Source organism: Pieris napi, chromosome 13, assembly GCF_905475465.1.
Source record: "Pieris napi chromosome 13, ilPieNapi1.2, whole genome shotgun sequence".
NCBI lineage: Eukaryota > Metazoa > Arthropoda > Insecta > Lepidoptera > Pieridae > Pieris > Pieris napi.
Window position 1 is genome coordinate 4,162,660 of NC_062246.1, and position 22,976 is coordinate 4,185,635.

The 22,976-nt window shown below is 32.8% G+C and overlaps 1 protein-coding gene across 2 annotated transcripts in view; it reads left to right on the top strand.

Annotated features, from left to right (window-relative positions):
- LOC125055146 (zwei Ig domain protein zig-8-like) overlaps window positions 1-22,259 on the top strand; it is a 43,013-nt gene extending 20,754 nt beyond the window's left edge. Inside the window, exons 3-7 of one of the 2 annotated variants that reach the window (XM_047657418.1) lie at window positions 2,130-2,338; window positions 9,867-10,077; window positions 10,971-11,107; window positions 17,961-18,129; window positions 21,307-22,259. In XM_047657418.1, the coding sequence (XP_047513374.1) occupies window positions 2,130-2,338; window positions 9,867-10,077; window positions 10,971-11,107; window positions 17,961-18,129; window positions 21,307-21,428 (848 nt within the window). In that variant the 3' untranslated portion in view covers window positions 21,429-22,259. The remainder of the gene's footprint in view (window positions 1-2,129; window positions 2,339-9,866; window positions 10,078-10,970; window positions 11,108-17,960; window positions 18,130-21,306) is intronic. The other variant, XM_047657419.1, reaches the window with a different exon arrangement.
- Window positions 22,260-22,976: the final 717 nt, after the last annotated feature.

Here is a 22,976-nt window from a genome sequence, read left to right on the forward strand (position 1 = left end):
AACTTAAAATTATTCTTGTTATTATTTTAGTTCAATAGTTTGAGATTCTACACAGTTTACAGATGGTCTTTTGTTATTAATTGAATGAAGTAATGTTAATAATTATGACGATAATAAATATCCATATCCCTACATATATATTATATATAAAAATCTCGTGTCACAATGTTCGTTCCCATACACCTCCGAAACGCAAGTCTGAGAATCAGACTACATCTATTTTTCATCCCCCTAAATGTTAAGGGTGGTCCCACCCCTAAGTTTTTATTTTTATTATTTAGACAAAAAACTTGTTTTTATTTTATTATGATACAGCATACAAAAATACATAGAACTAATTGTCACCGCTCTACGACCAACCCCTATTTTTTTATTATAGTAGATAGTTATTATTTTTTAACTAAAAAATGTTTCCGGGAATATATATAGATACATGGCCAAAAACAACGTTTGCCGGGTCATATTTTCATATATGTTTTTTACAATTATATATTTTAATTAATAAAAGATAAATAACAAGCAGATTAAATGGACAAGATCACTTTAAACAACACAAATTAATGGAAATCCCAAAATGCCACGTCAAAAGTAGATAATTTAAAATTTAACACTTAATCAACCTTCGACAGTCGAGAGAGATTAACAGCTTTCTGGGGATTAGACATTTTACACGCAATTTCTTACCAAATTTATAAAAGGGATGATCTGGACGTGATTAATAAATTTTATATAAAACCTTTTTATTGACAATCCAATTTTAAATTTGCAATTTGGATCTAAGTTTCTGTGGGAGTTTATTTGTAAAACAAATGTAGTATGTATTAAGTGGCAGCTAGGTGAGGGGTACCGGGTTCGATTCTCGGTTCGAGGGCAAGTTTTAATTTAATTTAAATTTGTTCTCGGCCTTTGGGTGGGTTGTGCGGTACCGGGCGAGTGCCTAAACCGTACATGGAGGACACGGTCGAATTTCTAAAGACAAGCACGAATTATAAAAAATCCTATACTTGACGCTGGCTAATGCACAAATCGTGCTAGAGCCATAAAAAAATAACAAATGTAATCGGCAGTTTTTTAAGGACGTTGGTTCATTCAGTTCAATTTTAATGGATTAAAACGCATATAAATTAGTTATAAAATGAAACACGAAAATTTTAGTTTTATCAGTGAATGAAACAAACAAAGAACAATAACCAGTAGGCGAATTGTTTACAATAATGCATATACATATATATAATAGTATATAACATTTATGTGTATATTATTAGTAGTTCTTCCGAGGGAGTCAGTACGGAATAAGTTTAAGGAATTTAATATTATGACACTATCTGGTCAATATATTCTTGAAGCCGTGTTGTATGTACAACAAACTATAAACGATTTTAAAACCAATGGTGACTTTCACCAGTATAATACCCGAAATAGAACTAATTTGAGTGTACGACCAACCAGGCTCCAAAGGATAAACCACTCCTTATATGAAAAATTGTATTAGTTTTTACAACAAACTCCCAAGCGAAAGTAGAGAATTATCACTAAATAAATTCAAAGCCCTTGTTAAACGAAAATTAATCAATAAAGCTTTTTATAAATTTGAGGAATACTTAAATGATCCTAATCCTTGGGATTGATTTGATTTCAAACAATTTGCATGAAAATACTTGGCGATTAATAAGAGTGGCAGAAAGTTTCTTGCCAGTTCTTCTTACCCGCTCTACGCCCTTGACTTGCGAACTGGTAGTAAATGTAAATTTACAATTAATTTAACTTCTTTCTGACAATTCATAGATGTACTTGTTTACCTACATGAATAACGATATTTTGAGTTTAAGTTTGAGTATCATATCAAGATTTAATTTCTAACTAAACACATAATGTTATGATATAGTAAAATTTTCCTTAGCTTACAAAATTACATCGCGTTAAAAAGTACTATGAAGTATATGATTGAAATTAATGTCATAAACAGTAGAACTATGTTAGTTAGTTAAGCCAATGAATGCTCACGTAATCGTAACTGTCAGTCGCGTATTATTTCATAAATTATTATTATGTCTGAAACGAACTTAATGTATGAAGTTTGAAAGTGCTAAGAAAAATTTCTCACAGCTGTGATATTCTATTGTTTTTAGTGTGCCACCAAGATAGCAGTAGCAACCGATCACGCGAACAAAATTCCGTATCGGAGTCTTCGCGAAGATTTAGAACGGAGTTCTTGGAAGACTGGCCACAAACACCGGGATCTCCATACTTTGACCCTAGTACTCCAGACAACGTAACCGGTCTAGTTGGACACCCGGTCACACTTCTATGCAAAGTGAAGAACCTTCAAAATCGTACTGTGAGTATTCTAACCATGTCAAGTTGTAATTGAAACAACTCCTAAGCGTATGACCCCGTTAAACTTCACAACCAAAAACGTGTATAGTAAACCTTAACTTGTTATAATTTAAAGTTACATTTAAATTTTACCTTTCTATTTCACAGGAATTATTAAGTTCTGGTTTCTCTTCGCGTGTTCTTTGAAACATTCTTCCAAACATTGAGAATCTATGATGAAAAAATCGCGACACAACCATATAAATTATTAAACTAAGATTGGTTTTATAACAGTACTTCTAGGTATGTCTTAGACCTAAATACTATATAATAATATATAAAAAACAGATACAAAGGTTGTAGCGCCACTGCTTTTTTAACTCCAGTTCGCATGAAATAAAATATAGAGTAATTAAATAATCTATATAAGGAGATGCGAAAAACAACCGTAAAGAACGAAATAGCAATCATATTTCATCTACAACTTAATATAAAAAAAATAAAGAAGTAATTCCTAAAATAAGTTTTCTTACGATAGACAAATTTCTAAGTCCTGTTATTCACATCCTAATCAGAGATGTCTAGAATAAATTTCGAGCGACTTGGCAATGAAGGCTGTGAATTTGGCAGTTGTTCCCTCTTATCTAAATTTTCATTGCTTACCCATTGGGGTATATCGGGAAAGAACTCGAAACGACTTCTCATATGGAATAACAACATTAAAGAAAGTGTCATATAAAGCTTCATATAAATAAATCTATATTGTAAATATGTATTATTTTAGCGCTTGAAATGAGTATATTTATTTTCACTTCATTGTCATAATACACATAATTATACATATAGAAAAAAAAACAAAAAGTGAGTAGATTACATAAGTTATTAGGCAACGGGCAGCCTTATCGCTAACACGCGATTTCTTCCTGGCAACCCTAATATAATGGCTATGTATAAGATGCCCTGTTTCTTTTCGTTACTCATTTCTTTAATTGGTCGTTAACTCGATTACATTTCAACCGAGTTGCAACGTTCTTGGATACTTATAATTTCTATGACTCCAAGTACAGCTTACAAGTAAGTACAAGTAAATCTGTAAGAAACGAGACTAATTGGACTGTAATTAGCTACATGAAAGTTACGTTTCAGAACACAGTAAAAACAAATTGAACCTTTGCTATTCTGTAACAAATTTGTTATCTTAATTTTCATTGCTTATCCATTGGGACATAAAGACGGTGATAATCCAGTGGGGAATAAACGCACGTCCCGCCTCCTCAAGCCAATCGACTTACGTTACATTTTCTTTTATTCAGTTTTATTATGTGTGAATTTTGGGCGTATTTTCTTGATTTATAAAGTATTTTTAACATTTTGAGTTGTTAGTACTAAGTATTATTTTGTTGATAATATGCTGATGTAAAACTGCACCAATCCACCATGCTTTTTTGGTGGTTATGCCATTAAATTGTAGCTTATGTGAAACGTTGGTACTTTCATCACAGCGCCCATCTGTTAGAATTGTGACTATCAAATAATTAACAAATATTTTGCAATAAAATAATATTGAGGGTATAAATTGAGATGTTAGCTATCCTATCTTTTAAGTTGGATCAAACTACACACGGTGTGCAAATTTGATTGATATCGGTTCGGTACTTTAGGAGTCCATAGCGGACAAACAACGTGACACGTAATTTATATATATTAAGATAAAACCTTGTTGCCAGAAATTAATATATTAAATAAGTATCGGTAAGATGAGACGGTATCATCAAAAGAAGCCTTGTTAATATAAGACTAAACTTGTAATTGCACTTCTTAAGCAATTTAATCCCGCTAAAGTCGCTTAAAGTTTAGTGAAATCAAGCACTTAAGTCGATTAAAGCCGGATAAAGTCATATTTTATTTCACGTAAGTTTGCCTATGAAACCGTACGAAGTTTGTCAAACACGTAAACGAATGTTAGCTTCGATGTTCAAATATCGGCAGTTGTATGTCAGCAATATTCGATAACCGTATTTGTTACCGCGGACAGAAAAACTTGAACATCTGTATTTTGGAAGGTTTTTCTTCTTATTTATTTAAGATGTGAATAAAATCAATGTATGTCAAAGAGGTTTAGAAAGAAGCAAGTTTAACATAAAGAAAATGGACAAAATAAGCCACACAAAGATAAGAGCCGTCGCTAAAGTTACAAACGCTTTAGCTTTTGCTCGAAAACTGAAATGGCATTGGACTGACCATATAGCAAGAATGTTTAGCAGAAAGTGGACTAAACGAGTTACCCAATAGAAAGGACTATCAGGCAAGAGGCGGAAGGGGAGACCCTTAGACCGCTGGGAAGATGATCGTAAAAATCTGCTGGCAAAAACTAGCACTCGCAGGACAGACAAAAATGGGCATCTATGGAGGAGGCCTGTACACAAACCGGGGTTCCTGTTAATACATAAATAAATAATATATATATACCAATATAATCTAAGCTAACCAAATCAATATTTTTGGTTATTGTAATATAGCAACTACCAACTACTGTAAAACAAGGCTTATTATAATTATTATTTATATAAGATATATATGTCGTCTTTGTTTCACGAGAAGTGCACCAAAGCACATATACGTACTTTTCTATGTGCGCATATAATATTCGCTCGAAGGAAAATATCGGCATGCCTCCAATTTGCCTATTAATAAAAAAATATCACGAAACAGACAACGAAATCTGAGGCCAAATAGGCGTTGTAGCGCCACTGTTTTTTTACTGTTTTATGAGTTTTGTTTTAACTGCTATTGCGGGTAAAAATAAGATTTGATATATTTAATACTGAACGGAAAAAAGGACAAATGTTATAAAACTTGTTTCATTGTAATTGTATGCATACACTGGTTTACATCACCCATATATTAAATCAAACGTTGTTTTGAAAAATACGGTTCTATTCTTATTACAAACACTGTGCTATTTGCAGTTGCATGATGCTCCGTAACCTCCCCATGGGAGTAACATGAAGGGATTTACATTTTGCTAAATCTGTCCAGTCAAAACTTTTCAATATAGTTGTTGTGTGACCTTCAAAACTTTCTACACAGTATATTATTATATATTACTGATATGTCAGAAAACAAACCTAGGTTTTTTCTTATATATCAGAGATAGAAAATATATAATAGATAGAAAAAGCTGTTTGATTTCCATACACAGTTCGTTATCTATAATTCTCGTTACTATGGCTTGTAATAAATACATCAGTGTTCAGCGAGCGACTCTCATCTCTGAGGTCGTACGAGTAGGCTTGTACAAACCAGTGGACTTTCTGTCTATGCGTCTTTTTGAAACTCTCTCACACGGTGAAGGAAAACATCACAGTAGACTGATCACCTAGACAAGATATTAGAAAAAAAAAACAAATGATCACCATATATATATCGAAATGTCCTCCCATACCTTTGCTTCCGACAACGCACTCGCGGGCCCTCTGACATTGACAGTGTCCATGGGCGGCGGTATCACTTAAGTGATGTTTACATCAGATGGGCATCCTGACCATTTTCGTATTCTATAATAAAAATGAATTATAATATATATAGATAAAAATATTATTAATATATCGAAACGAAACTTGAAATTATTCCATTGCAAAAAAAGCTTGCTTTTATCAATCAAACGTTTAACTTTAAATTGACAAACATTACCAGTCCACGTCGTATCACTAACTTTCGTACTAACTACTGTGACGTGGGACTGATCTAAAATTATCGTCATTCATGTGCACTTTTTGTCTTCCATGTATCCTTTTTTAGTTTAGTTTTTTTCTTCCTATTTAGTTCCTTAATAACTATATGTATTATGTATTTTTGCAGTTCTTGCTTACCTTATCTAATTTAAAACATTTTTTTCACAGTGGTTTGCCTGGAAGAGATCGCTTTAAAGCGATAAGGCCGCCAGTTGCCCTCCTTTTCATTAAATTATGTTCAAATTGTATTATATTAATGCAACGAAGTGTTAATAAATAAATAAATAAAATATGTAATACTTACCCAATATTTTTAAATTAATAACAATTATTTTAACTAACATAAAACATATTCAGATAAATCGTGAAGATATATTTAATTTCAAGCGTTAATGTTCTATCCCTTGTAGCAATTGAGATAAAAAATGTTGCCGACGTTTCGCAAACCTGGCAACTACTTTATCAGTCAGCTGCACTCCGCGACTTGAAGGATTTTTTTTACTTTTTACTTTAACTCTCACAATTGCTCTATTTCACTGAAACATCTTACTTTGTACTTATTAAGACTTAAATATTTGAGTTATCAGTTTTTGTATACCACCAGTCAGGAATTGTTTTTATACCACTTTAAATACGCTATCTATGGAATATGTAATCGTAGTTCCCAATATTTAATATATGTACACTAATATGTGCAGCTTTTTTATTAGTGCGATAAAATTAGTGTAATAACTTAAGTTTAATATAGCGTTTTTAAGGCACTTCTGCGGTGCACCACCTGTTTTTGGAAATAGCTCCAGTAATGTTTTTTCTAAACCGTTATCACTCAAGAAAAGAATATCTAATAATTACCTAATAATTCATACATCTCAAAGATCGGCATTTATTGCTAGCCCTCCGGCGATACAGCCCTGCGATTCTGTAACTCACTTCACGAACTCACACAGCGGTTTTCGCATCGGCGGTCTCTCTCAAATCTGTCGTGAAGCACCGTGAAGCACCGCTGTGTGAGTTCGTGAAGTGAGTTACAGAAGCGCAGGGCAGGTGTCCATGATCGGCCGTAAGCAGTTTAATCAAATCCTGCTGCCTCTTGTCCATAAAAAAAAATGTTCTGAGATTCTTAATAAAACCTACTTAACGGATACCAATACCAATTTAATACATTTTTTACATAACTCGATCTCTAAGTTTATCAAAGACAATATATTTTCATGTCTTTGCAGTAGATGTCAGCTCACTTCACCCCACAAGTCTTAGTATCTACCATCAGTAAATTATAATCAATATTCATAAGCTGTATAAATTTATTAATCGCGCGTAGCAAAAGCTTAACCACAGATCAGCTATTTTGAAAAGCGTTAAGTTGTTAGCGATGAATTAATCTCTTCCACATCTCCGATCTCTTTGAGTCATTAGACGGCACGTTCAGTATAACTGGAGTGTCGCTGCTAATTCAATGCGGTTGGTAATCCATTGCCTTGTGATCCATCCATCCAATCAATGATCTGAGTCTTCATAGTCCACTTTATCTCCTATTCTATTGGCCTAAGCTTATTCTGATGTACTCTCCAACATTGTCTAATTGAAGCTAATTCTCATATAACAGACAAACTAAGCAGTCAAAATATGTAATTTGTGTAGGTTATTTATTTTAACACACAAATATACAGTATTTGAATATTCTCAATTTTCTTAATCTACCCAGTATTAGTAAAATAATTGAAAATTTATAAAAAGAAAACTAAAACTAATTTAAAAAGTTTGGTCCCTGTGGCAGTGTACCTTTAACGCTGGCAGCATTTGTTTAGGTTAATGTTTTTACCCTGTGATGTATTTAATAATTGAATCTTTGAAACTTGTGAATATAGCAACTGATTGTTTGTAATTTTACAAATTTATACATAGACTTAAATATTCCTAATATTTGTTGATAGAAGTAATTTTTTATCTAAGTCTGTGAATAAATACAGAACTAAATTTATAACATCAGTGTTGACTTAGTGGCTTCAGCGTGCGACCCTCATCTTTGAGGTCGTAGGCTCGATCCCCGGCTGTGCACCAATGGACTTTCTATGTGCGCATTTAACATTCGCTAGAATGGTGAAGGAAAAATTCATGAGGAAACCGGCTTGCCTTAGATCCAAAAGTCGACGGCGTGTGTCAGGCACAGGAGGCTGATCACCTACATTGACAAATAATCATGAAATAGATACAGAAATCTGAGTCTCAGACGTAAAAAAGGTTGTAGCGTCACTGATTTGTTTTCATTATAACTTTATAACAGTCGAATTTCTAAAAATGAAATTTCATATAAAAACGCATAACATTTACAATCAATTACAAAATTATACACTACTTAAATAGAATTAAACACATCAAACAGCGTGTTACATAATCGAAAAGCAACATAATTCGCTCGTAATCCCGTTTCGATATAATGTTAACAGACTATAAAATATATCAAAATATAATATGTATTACGATAGGATGTGAGCCATAACGATAGATTGCCTCCATTGTGCAGCTATTGAGTAGCTTCTGACGATGAGTGTGATAGACTGGCTATAAATTGCCACCCTATTTATTTCACAATAAGCTATGTTAAAATTTGTGCAGTAAAAATAGATTAAATTTTCGCTTTTTGGGAAAGTGAAACTACACATTCGGTGTAACGTTAAATTATCATTTTATTCATCATTCTTATATACAAATACATGTTTGTGTTTTTTACTTTGAAAGCGTTTTTTACATCGCTATATGATACGAACGTTTTATCGTGCATATATATGTCGCAGATTCAAAGGAATTAATATTAGCCAGATAGTTATTACTATCATCGGCTGAAATTTTATTTTAAAATAAGTGAACTCAACGATAGATTCAACGCACTACTGACAAATTGACTTTCACATATTTAAAGGCCGACAGCGCGCTTGCGAGCCTTTTGGCAGTGCGAGTATCCATGGGCGGCGGTATCACTTAACATCAGGTGAGCCTCCTGCCCATCAGCCTCCTGTAACATAAAAATAAAAAAATTGAGAACCTGTAAGATGTCTATGACATTGCTTGGTGTAAAAAAAAATCAAATAAAAAAGTTCAAAAAGGTGCCATTGTAATACAATAAATTATGTCGTATTATAAAAAAGTCGAGTAATTGATACGTTTAGCTTTTTAAATATAAAGCATCTTGTTGTTTAGACATTTAAAATAACATTTTGTAAAATACACCGTTGTAGTGATCCTGCCATTAATAAAGGCGTAATGCTTTAAAATCAGCCGCAATAATTTCAATTATTTCGAATCATTAGTCAGACCCTGCTCAATCTAAGCCGTAGGGCGGAGATCGTTAAGTTCTCAGTGATGTAATTTAAGTTAGTGACCCTTTGACCCGGTACCTCGATCATTTAGTTCGGGTTGTCACCCTGTTATTGCCAATCTTCGAACTGGCCGGCTAATGGCCACGGCTTTGTGGTAAGAACTCAGCAAACTACGTGCTTATAACATTGTTAGTTATAATTGTTATAGAGATCATTTATCATTTATGATGTGTCAAAATGTCATTAGGGACTTCAAATTATGTTCTTGTATTGTAGTCTGTGAATTCTCATATAGATTCAGAACAATAGAAAATCTTTTAATTATTATAATTGCTTAATATGTTTCCAAGAGTCAAGTTTTAGGGTATTTAGGTAACTTTTGTTTGTGTGAGAGACCAAAGAACGACAGCCCGCTTTTATCCTTTTAATTGCGTCTAATGTTAATTCGATGAAGATTTAAAGTCAAGTAGATTACGTACTAACTGATTAGAAATCCTAGGTTTCATGGGTGCGTCACCGCGATATCCATCTGCTAACGGTGGGCCGTTACACGTACACATCAGACCAGCGCTTTGAGGCACAGCACAAGCCGCGCTCCGAGGAATGGGCCCTTCGTATCCGCAGCCCGCAACGTCGCGACTCCGGCCAGTACGAGTGTCAAATTTCTACCACACCACCTATTGGTCACGCCGTCTACCTCAGTATTGTAGGTATGTAATGTAGTTTTTAATAAAGCTTTCGATCCTTTTTTCGATAAGGTAAGAACGTTGATTTATTGAGTTGGATTAAAGTTATGTTTGTTACCAAGATTACAATGTTATATTGTTAATACTAGATTGGTTTATTAACAAATGAAAGAATGATTTAAAGAAGGTAAACGTACAAGATGTGTCCTTCATTTAATTAAGGCTTTTCCTCAAAACACATAATTATAATTCTCACACTATATTTAATGTTTGGCGCAGCGATTAAAATTATGAAATGGATTTTCTGCGGTCAACGCTTAGAAAATACGTTATTAGAGTGTATAATAAATTTTGAAAATAATTAATGCTTTTAAAACTTTATATTAGAGGTTTGAAATGTGGAAAATTACTTGGGAAAGCAAATATTAATGGTGCCGCGATATATTTATATATTACTCAATAATTTTATACAGATTAAGGGTCTGTTTCACAATGTACGGATAAGTTCTACATAAGTTCCCAATAAGCTATTTATTACTTATTGGTAGGATAAACACTATTGTTGCGTTTCATGACTGTCAGAAAGCGGTATTCGTCACATAAAGTCCATCATAAGTATGAGTCCGATGAAGTGTCAAATAGCACAATTTATCTTCCAAATAATATATGTGTTGCATAGCTATTTGGTACTTTATCCATACATTGTGAAACGGACCCTTAAACATACCAAGTTTAAACAAATATTCGCAGATTATCAACATTAACATTGCTCAAAAGTCAATTTAACAAAAAATATTTGAAAACCATTTTATTTTTATGATCATACAACCTATTGAAAGTATGACTACAATACTGAATGTAACTGATGGAACTCGGAAGTAACATTACTAGATATTTATAAATAATCTTTGTTACAGAACCAGAAACTGAAATAATGGGCGGTTCCGACTTATTCATCTATGCGGGATCAACTATAAACCTTACGTGTATCGTAAGGCATACTCCCGAACCGCCTAACGCCATTAACTGGAGTCATAGAGGAAAGGTAGGAAAGGTAGAAAAAAATTCGGTACATATAACAGTGACGTGTATTGACCCTTGTTAATAACCAGATGTTTTGCGTTCAGCCCTGCGATTCCGTAACTCACTTCACGAACTCACACATCGGTTTTCGCATCGGCGGTCGCTCTCAAATCAGTCGTGAAGCAGTCATTTTATGATTTGGCATTCTGATAAACAATAAACTACAAGCTCCCACCTTTCCAGAATGCGAGACTGCTTCACGACAGATTTGAGAGCGACCGCCGATGCGAAAACCGCTGTGTGAGTTCGTGAAGTGAGTTACAGAATCGCAGGGCTGATTTCTTTGCCGAAATTTTATTTATAAATTAATTATATATTTTTCAATTCTTATATTTCTTATTCTTTTGTATTGCATAGCAATTCATGAATCCGTGAGATTATCTTTTGGATTATCTATATTTTTTACATTTTAGTCTATTTTATTACATTTTTTGTATTAATTTAGATTCAGATCAAAGTCAAAAAAATCAAGATCATATTTCTTTTCTTTTCTCTTTTTTTCTTCACTGGCATGGAAGAGATCGGTTGTTAGCGATAAGGCCGCCCATTACTTTCCTTATCATATTTATGTGTTATGTAATTTGTTTGCTATAAATCAAACTCAAACTCAAACTCAAAATATCTTTATTCAAGTGGGTAACCAAGCACACTTTTGAATCGTCAAGTTAAATTAATCGTAAATTTACATTTACTACCAGTTCGCAAGTCAAGGGCGTAGAGCGGGTAAGAAGAACTGGCAAGAAACTTTCCACCACCAATGTAACGAAGTGTAAATAAATAAAATAATTCAGTTAATATCTTAAGTATAACCGGTTAATTTTTTTTAAAACAAAACACAATAAACGTATTTGTATAGCCTGTAAATTGTTTATGTAATAATATAAACTGTTAAAATAATACGCAATTGCAAATATTATACATGTCTTAAAGCATTTTAATTTTCTAAAACTTCAATTATCAGGGCGTTAATCTAAAACAAACTTCTCAAAGCAATAAAAATTACACAAGAGTTATCACGCTGAAATATCAAAGTTCACAGCTTCTGTCAAATTGATAACTAATGAGATTTCGTAAACTTTGACCTCGGAACGAAACAACGCGCAAAAAGGAACTTTCCGCAAATTCATATTACCGTAATATATCATTTGTTTGTGTGCAATGTGACAGTTCTTAGCCAGTTTAAAACTATGGTTTAGATTTATTGCTTTGTTTAAGCTATTCGATGTAACTGTATCTAATTAGGTTGTCTATCTGCGTTTGTTATTGAATTTTGTTGTTTTCCATCTAAAATGGTTATTTGGTTCACCAATAATGATATCATGTTACTAACAGAATCATAAGGAACTGAACAATTGAGCTGTTTTCTAATATAATAAATGAAAGCTGAATAATATATAATAGTTAAGAAAACAAATGCAAATATATGAAACTGATACGTATATAAGTAATGGATGTATTAAAAATTATTATGGTTTAATAAAGCAATAATTTGATATATTTACGAACAGCTAAGAAATATACACATTACACAATCTAGAAAACAGTATGGTGAGTATGCTATTAAACAAGTACAACTGTTGATAGTATCTCGTGCTGAAGATTAATGAAGACTCTAATGGACAAAGTTTGAATATTTAGAGACAAAATACTCCTAGATAGTTTTAAAACTCATTTGCGAATGCTGTGTTTGTCTGCTTGATGAAGCAATCTGCCAACAAATTAATCCTAGACGACATTGCGCCTATGTTGGATTTATAAGCTGTAAACTATACATAGAGTAAACTTGGGCACTCTCTAACCAGCACAGGGACATGCAAGCAGACAGCCAAAGAGCTATCGATAGAAGCATGCTGAGAATAAGAATTAGACAAGTAAAGAAACATAGACATAAGAGCTAGAACAGGTGTGACAGACATTCACACTAAGATAGATCAAACGAAATGAAGATGAACGGGTCATATGCTACGGAGCTTCCATGAAAAATTGACCAAAATAATGACGGAATGGTACACTAGAGACGGAAAACGAAGAAGAGGCCGACAACGCAAATGATGGGAGGACGAACTCAAACTAACAGCAGGCTACAACTGGAGAAGAGCAAAGGATAGAGAACAGTGGAAAGGGTTAGAGGCCTTTGCCAAGACGCACACCGAACTTTGAGATAGATATACTGTAGTCAAATATATTGAAGATCACAGAGTTTCGGAACTTAAACGCTATATTATTATTATTTTTATAGAGTAATGTAGGCCTAGTGGCTATAACGCGCGACCTTCAACGCGTGCCCTGGTTGTACGCCAATCGCTTGAATGGTTGGCCTCTTTGTAGCAATTAGGACTTGTTCGTATGGTAAGATCAAAAAGCAAAATATAATTTATTAATCTGACACGAAATGCTTCTAAATTTACACTTATTGCCTCTTAAATCGAAATGGAGGTCACTTCTTGAAATCGCCTAGTTTATTTGTTGTACTAAAGGTTTGTATGAAACTGCAATCATTACATCATGCTCCTTATAACGTCTTAAAGGAATTAAAAATGATAAAAATATAGTATATGCAGGACATTTTTCAAAGCTACTGTTTTCGCTGGATATGTATTGAGAGGTGTACTATTACCGGAAGCATACAGCATGTGTGTTTAACACTTATTGGCACCACACTTTAAAAAAAATTATTAACCGTATTACAAGATACGTGGAATAAAATATAAAAATACATAATATGCGATACAATTTTGCACGTATACGCCATCTAAAACTAAGTTCATATTAAGCTTTATATTTTATTTTAACATAGGTATTGATTTCTTGATTAACATTAACACAGGTACATTTTTCCTTTGTAGCAATTACGAATGAAATTTCGAATATAGAACACGGGCGTAATGAAAAATTAATTACTGAAATTATTGAATCAATCAAGCCGTGCTAGACTGTCAAATATTTTTTGTAAAAATTTATACCTGAGATGTAATTGCTGTTTATGAACACAGCAATTATATCTTAGAGCAAACTACGTCAACTAACTCTTAAACAAAACTGTGGAAGGCAGTAAATAAAAATCTTAATTTTAAAAGTGCCCTGATTATCGATTCTTAGATTCACATATTGGTCGATTTAGCTGCACTCTAGTCTGTGATGTGAAGTAATTTATTTCGAGGAAAACGTATAGAGCCTTCCTCGTATTAACGTGACTGAAATAAACTTAAAGTACGACTTCAAATATGTACAGTGTACACGAAATTGAATATCCCAGCGAATGGAAAACAAAAATTCCGAAATGTTTCATACATTGTGCTCCATTTTAAAACATTTAATAAATTGCTACTTTTAAAACTAGAGCAATAGAACTAAATCTATAAATCACTCGATGGAGTTTATTGCGTGGGAAAGTATTGGTCCTGGAGTGGTCATATAAAACTTTCTTTTACCTTATTTGTCAGTTTACGGAATGGAATATATATTTTGTTTATTCAATAATTGTTTGATCGCATATGAATTGTTTTCTTCAAAATAAGGTATTTTATATATTCATAGAATAATGTGTAACATTGTTTTAGGGCTATGTATATAATTATAGTTACTACAAATATTTTAATTTATTTAATTATTATTATTATTATTATTATAGCCTCTATTCGGACATGCCAGTATTTTTCTTTATTTTTCGTATATTGTACTTTTCTTCCACTTTTGCTTGTCCGTTTGCCAGATGGCAAAGGCCTCCTCCAACCTTCTCCATTCTGGCCTTTCTATGGCCACTCTACCCCATGTTGTTCCCGCGACTTGTATAATGTCGTCGTCCCACCTTTTTTGTGGTCTACCTCTCTTTCTCTTTCCATCTCTTGGGTACCATTGTGTGATTATTTTACTCCATTTGTCCTTTCCCCTGATCATGTGGCCTGCCCATTTCCACTTTTGTCTTCTTATTTTCAAAGTTATGTCCTGTACCTTAGTCTTTCCTCTGATGTTGCTACTCCTTACTTTGTCTTTTCTTTTGATCCCAGTCATGCTCCTTTCCATGGCATGTTGACATACGGAGAGTTTATTTGTTACGTTTTTTGTTAAAGCCCATGTTTCGCTCCCGTAAGCCAGCACTGGCAGGATGCATGTGTTAAATAATTTGCTTTTCGTTGAATTGTGTAGGGTCTTGTCTTTCATCACTTCTTTTAGGCTCCAATATTTTTTCCAGCTGTTTGCAACTCTTCTTTCGACTTCTTTGTTTCCGTTATCGTCTGGAGACATCAGTTGACCGAGGTATAAATATTCTTCCACGTAGGAGATTTGGTTCTGCTCCACTATTACAGGGTCTTTGTTGCCATTGGTCATGATTTTTGTTTTTTCCGGGTTTAGCTTCAATCCGGCCTTTGCACTTTCCGATGCTAGATCATTTATCATCTTGTTTAGATCAGCTGGTGTTTTTGCAAATAATACGATATCATCAGCGAATCGTAGGTGCGTTAGCGCGCGGCCATTAATAGTTATACCCATGTCCCTCCATTCCAGATTCCTGAAGATCATTTCTATTACGGCCAGAAAGAGTGTTGGTGAAAGGGGGTCACCCTGTCTCACGCCTTTTTGTATTTGAAATTTATTTCCTTCTTTTTCTAGGCGGATACAAGCCGAACTGTGTTTATAAATGTTTTTTATAATTCTTATATATTTGTGCTCTATACCCAGTTCCTTTAAGGCTTCCCAGATTTTTGAGTGTATCAAAGAATCGAAAGCCTTACTGTAATCAATAAAAGCTATGTAGTATACAAGCTGGTACTCATTGTATTTTTCTATAATTTGTCTTACAGTGTGGATGTGGTCTAGCACCGAGAAATCTTTACGGAATCCTGCCTGTTCAATGGGTTGTTGCTCATCTAATTTCCTTCCTATTCTTTCCAAAATAATCTTTGCAAAAATCTTGTAAATGTTAGACATTAGACTGATGGGTCTATAGTTTCCAATATCGCAGTGATTCCCTTTCTTGAATATAAGGATTATGATGGATTCAGTCCACTGTTTTGGGATGATTTCTGTGTTTATCACGTAGTTGAAAATTTCTGTAAGTATCGGTGCCACTGCTACCTTCGTTTGCTTTAGTATTTCATTGGTTATGCCATCTGGCCCTGGAGTTTTATAATTTTTCTGTGTGTCAATAGCTTTTTCAGTTTCTTCCTGCATGATGTAAGGTACCGTTTCGTACTCTGGTAAGTCTATTTCTCTTTTATTTGTGTTATTTTTGTATAGTTCGGTGTAGTAGTCAGTAGCGATTTTGAGTATTTCTTGTCTACCAATTTTCTTCGCTCCTCTTCTATCTTCCATCTTAACAATCCATTCTTTCTTGTTAGTTAATTCTTTGTACGCCTTCTTTATTCCTCCTGTCTGTCTAATATGTCTCTCTATTGTTTCCATACGATGTTGTCTCCTGTCTTTCCTAATGTTTTCTTTTATTTCTTTACTAATTCTTGCAATTTCTTTTCTATTTTTACCAGTATTTTTCGCACTTATTAGCACTGCTCTTTGGATAAGGAGGTTGACGGTTTTTTCTGTCATCCTGTTGTATAGGTTCTCTTTCCTTTTGCTATGTTCTTTAGTAGTGGTTACAATTTTATTTTCCAACCAGTTGTATTTCTCCTGTGTGTCGGCGTCTTTTGTTTCATATTTGTAGTCTTTAAGTTTCGAGTTTAGTGAGTTGGCTATTTCTCCTATCAGATGTTTGTTAATTTTTATATTTTCTCGACTTATTTTTGGTCTGGGGTTCTTGGGTTGGGATGAGTTTAACTCAGCTCTGACCATGCGGTGGTTGGTGTTAAAATTTAGGTTATTGATGACATTTATGCTTGGAAAGAATTTATGTTTGTTGGTCAGTATAAAGTCAATTTGGTTTTTTGATTTTCCATCGGGTGACAACCAGGTCCACATTCTGTTTTTCTTTTTCTTGAAGACGGTGTTTAATATGGTCAAGTTATTTTCCATTGCAAAGTCTATGAGCATTTTTCCATTCCTGCTTCTAGGTTTTGAGCTGTATGTATAGGGCCCTATAATTGCATCCTCGTCCCGTTGGCGTTGGCCAATTTGACCATTGAAGTCACCCATCACGATGATATTTTTGTGGGCATATGTCTGCAAAGCTTTATTCAAATCTTGGTAAAACTGGCCAATTGTTTCCATATCTGCTTGTTCTGTAGGTGAATAGATCTGGATAATGGTCCATGGGTCCTTGTAATCGGGTAGTTTTAAATTCAATAATGCTATGCGCTCTGATACACCATGAAATCCATCTATGTGCTTTGTTAGGTATTTTAAAAAAAAAAAAAAAAAAAAAAAAAAAAAAAAAAAAATATTTAATAAAGTTCAGAAAATCGTTTATATAAAAATAAACCACATAAGTTTTAAAACGTAATCTAATAAGATAATCAGTCAAGTATTTAATTTTTTTATTTTCTGTTATAAAAAACACATGTCTGTATTCATTTTCTGTTGCCGAAAATAACCTTGTAACCATACAGGCAGTGCTTACACGCTTAGAAAACACTCGGCTCTAGAATAATACCCTATAAAAATCCTTTGTTATAAATTATTGCAATAAAATTTCAAAATTTAAACTACACTGGTCAATGCCTTATCTTTACCCTTCCATGCCATAAATACCTTTCATACCTGTAATAAAAAAGTTATTATTTCTGTTTTTTTGAAATAAATATATTCTAATACAAAATATTTTTTTAACTCGGACCTGTAGTTTTTGTGTTTGCATACAACGAAAACACATCATTAGAAACCTTTCCTCTTTATACTGATCTTTTATATTAAAGCTAATTGTAAAATTTCAGACTATAAATTTCGACTCAACGCGTGGTGGAATATCGTTGGTGACTGAAAAAGGGATCCATAGCAGTAGTAGGCTATTGGTGCAGGCTGCGCGCACGTCAGATGCAGGTGCATACGAATGTGTACCTGATAATGCGCAGTCAGCTTCCGTGAGGGTACATGTACTTACTGGTATGTGCTTATTGGTTTATTGTCCTTCCTGTTTAGAAGCAAACTGGTAGAAGATAATTAATCGTGTGTAACAACCACGCCTATGAATGCATAAGAATTATAAATGAACTTGTATTTTCATGAGATTCTTTTAGAAATAACTTAATTTGTCAAAGCAATCAATAACACTGAATAAATACCGTTTCGTTAAATTGCATCTTCAGTAATACTTGACCTATTGTTGATTGAAACAAAATGAATGGAATTTGAAAATTTAATGGTAAGGAAAATCTATATTAAAGTTAGCAGCAGTTAGTAGGGCATTTAAAATTGCGGAAGTATATTAGAATATTATACCATCATATAAGAATTGAATACCATCTATTAAATTCCTAACCGACGCTTAGTTATTCAATTATTTCCCTCTGGAATATTTAATATACAGCACGGTGAATTATTGTAAAGGTTTTAATCAAACAATATATTCATATAGCTTTTATAAAGCACTCGGAACCACAATAGGCCGTTACGGTACATATTTTGCAATCCCCCTGGCAATGCTTTGCCTCGTTCCAATCTCTTTGAAGAGCAGTCTGTTGACATGCCTCTTGCCTGTTAGATGGGCTTTTAGTTTTAGAGACGTTTCTCACATAGCTTTTATTTTATACTTATGTTGATTCTTTTGATCGGTTTTGTGAATAAATCTTTTTATAGTATTGTCTTTTAATATTTTATTAACATAACCGTGACCATACACGCTGTAAAGCAAAAAAATTATGTAAAATTTTTTTAAGTTTATAATAATACAAAACTTCATTCTGGTAAAAAAGTGTTTTCTTTCAATATTTTTATATTTAGTTGTAATATATGCAAACCTTCACCAGCGTATTATAATAGAAAATGTATAAGAAGTTCTTCTCTACTAATATTGTGGTAATTATTTATTCTGTTCCATGTCATTTATTACTAACGAAATACACAAAATAATAATAATCAAAAATGAAAAATAACAAAAATTTATGCAAAGAAAAAATTATATACAATTATTTTGCATAGAAATTGGGGTTAGAAAACAATCAATGAAAACATAATTCACGCTATGACTAGTCGACAATGTAATACGGGATTGCGATCTGTTTAACAATTTATCATCTACTCAGATTTCTCAATTAATCAGATTCAGAATTCGGAAATTTCTTACCCTTGTTATCGGAATTGTAGCATTTTAGCAAGTTTAAATACAAAAATAAAAGCAATAAAAGTTATAATTTTGACCAGTTAAGTAAATAACTCGGTTGGACGAACATTTGGCAAGACTGGAACAATTTCACCCAATGTCCAATGATACGTGAAATACTTTGGAACATTGCTTACCGATCAACGCTTTTAATATCAGTTTTATTACTCCAGTTATAGCAAGGATTCTAAGACATATATATGTATATATGAGACGTTTTATAATTTAATATCAGGTCCGACTCTAGCCTCCTGTTCTATACATTCAAAAATAATTAGGTGAATTACATAATTTATTAAGATGTGTTTTTTTTCTGTAAATAGGTTTTTCGATTTCGGATTATTTAATTAAGATCTTACAACTTTTTAAAATTGTTACCGCTATTTTGCATAATATTGAAGACGTATAAGTTGTTGTTGACTTGCATTACTTCTAATTTTACTGGCAATGCATTTAATATGCCTTCAGATAAGATGATTGAATCCAAACATACACAAAGTTTCAAAAGTACTATGGTAATAAATTTCATATGCATTTGTAACTAAACTAAAATGCTCACTCAATTTCTAGTTCCGAACTAAGTTTATTTCATTCGAAAGCGCAAACTTAAATTCTATTCCAAACATTTGACTCCTAAGCATAACATATAGACGCTCGATTTAAAAGTTAAATGTTTTTTTTATATCATAAATTGAATGAATATGCATTTTGTTTGAATTTTAATGAAAATTTTTCAGTAAATTTAATTTTGATGAACGTTGATGCGTTTCTCGCAACATAAAGCTTTATCGCTCGTTCATTTTCATTTTGTGTGGAATGCTTAAGTGTTTCATGACTACTATTCATAAAGGTTAAAATATATTTAGTTTTGAGATAAACCTCTATTTAAGTGTTCGAGGTCGGAGGGTATCTTTATTACGCTGTTGATAATAATAAACGCCATATTTCCATTAGTGTATTGTTTACTTGTTATTTTTAAAGAACTATTTTTGTTATTTTTATACGTTAACTTCCTTATTACAGCCTTTAAGGCTGCTAAAATCCTTTCAAAGTATATTTTTGCAACCGTAAGTCTATTTTAGTCTGTATTATGTTCTTAAATCGCCATCGTTGATTCAAAATCTACATGTAATTGTTTTAAAAAATTATAAAAACAGTAATATATATAACCGTAAATGTTATTTGATGGAAGTTGGTAATATATTTTTTTGTCATCGGTACATTAATTATCAGTTATCAACGGTCATTATACACATGTGGTTACAAGCTACGCTCGGCAAAACAGCCCGAGCTGAGCTGTAAAGGCCTTTAAGACCAACAGCGAGATTCCATAAAAAAAAATTGGTAGTCTAGACCAGAGGCTGCAAAATTTTCAAGTTTGTATCCTTCTAGGATTTGTTTAACTGTATCTTCTATCAAGACCAATATTTCACAAATATTAATTTAATATCCATGGCTTAGAGATAAATAAATAAATATCTTGTAATCCTCTCAACATTGACGTGCCCTTCAACTTGCAATGTCTTGAATAGATTTAAAATATACATTTTAAAATAAGCAAGTTGTGGATGTCACTAAAATTAGAAATGTCATGATCAATATCCTCCACAACTCAGAGCAAAAATAATATTCAGAAATATAATTGGTTATAAATAAATAACTAACCTTAACATATAATAACTAAAATATATTGTTAAAAGGAGTCCCTTTAGGCATGGTTCCGAATATACTGGCACCGTTCCCCCTTTGACTAGCTAAATTAAAAAAATAATAATAGATTAGAACCAATTCAACTCAGGATCCTTCAAGAAAAGAGTGTAACAATTCTTAAAACGGAATCGCGAGCCCTCTGGCATAAAGAGTATCCATGTGCATCACTTAACATCAGGTGAGCCTCCTGCCCGTTTGCCCTCTGTTCTATAAGAAGCAAAAGATTAAAAACCATTATTTTTTCATTCTAGGAGAATCGCCCGCAGCAATGCAAGGAAAAGCTCATTGGATTAAATACAGACCATCATCAATCTTACATTTGATCGGTGCATTGCATTTGTTCAAATGGTGTATATCAGTAATAAGTAATTAATTGTAAAAACGTTAATAAATTTTACATATTACGTCGTATTGTAAAGTATGTAATGTAAATAATTAAAACCCTGTACTTATGTGATATTGTGACTGTAATGTCTAAATATATAATCTGTTAATAATTATTATTTATTTAAAAATACAAAAGAAATATTATCTAAAGAGTATATAAATGGAAAATACCTACTAGCGCAGATTAATAAAATAATATAAGTGATACAATTTTGTTAAAAACCATGCATTTTTTGTTACTAATGAACTAATCCTGAACAAACTCTCTAAACTTATACATGCTGTAGAGAGCGTGCACTCATCTGGAAGCAATTGGCTAGAGTGGAAGTGTCCGTTCGTAGCGTTAGCAAGCGTGTGTGTGTTTCATAAAAATAGCATTACACTACACAGGATTGGAGACGAGCTAATCATTTAAGTGGCAGGGAGGACTAATCATTGGTTTGGTCAAAGCACCAAGTCATTGTTCAGAATCGCTGCAACCAAAATTAAAGTAGCCATGATGATTACCAACCTTCGAAACGACTAAGCTCTATAAGACACGGAATTGGCACCAAAGTTTAAGATTAATTAACGAAATACGCAAATTTATTTCAACACCTTTTGTTCGGATAATGCAGTCACAAATTTTGTATAATGATGTAAGACATCGAAATTAGTATCTGTGCTAATGCATGGATGCATATATCCTTATCAGGGTATTATAATTTTATATAATTTGATTCAATTCCACTGTTGTAGCAACTCTATGTAGTATATCTATAGTCTAGTGATATTGTTTAAATAAATTCAAATTTGATTTCAATAAAAGATACGTTTTTAAAAATCTTTCTTTTTTATATTAATACCTGTTTATTTTGATAAAAATTCGATTTGTAATCACCATTGTTTCTACCTACGCTTCGAAGAAGGTTTGTATAGAAGATTAGCTAAAACTTTAATCTGAGTTAGATCAATGGTGGAGTGTTGGTTTTAAACCACACCTGTGGATTATGGATAAGACATTCTCATATGGCAATGTTTCGTGGTCTATATGGTACCACCAGGGCAATTGAAAAAAAATCAGTTAAATATATTTAAGGCTGATTAACTTAAAACTATTTATTAATAAAGGCATATAATATAAGAATTGCCTGGGAACGATCGCTGAATAACGATAAGGCCGCACTGTGTTCCTCTTCTAACATATAAGAGTTGAGAAAGTTGTAAGTTGTCGATAAAGAGTAAATAAAATATTCGTTAAATAATATGATGTTCGCTTCGAAATCTTTTAGAATTTCAATTTTAATTTGAGATATTTAATAAAAAGCCGTGCCATTTAATAAATATACATCTTTAAACGCTTTTTCTGCGAGATCTCCTTAGAAAAAACGGGAAAATGTCTTTTAACTTTTAGGGACAGTAAGGCGTGTTTATTTATGTATATTCTTTCACGTGCCGTAAATACGCTACTCAAGCATTTTCACCTATTTATTTCAACTCTCTTGACACCTTTTTGCTAAATTGTATACTGAAATTCTCACACATTTTCCCTGAC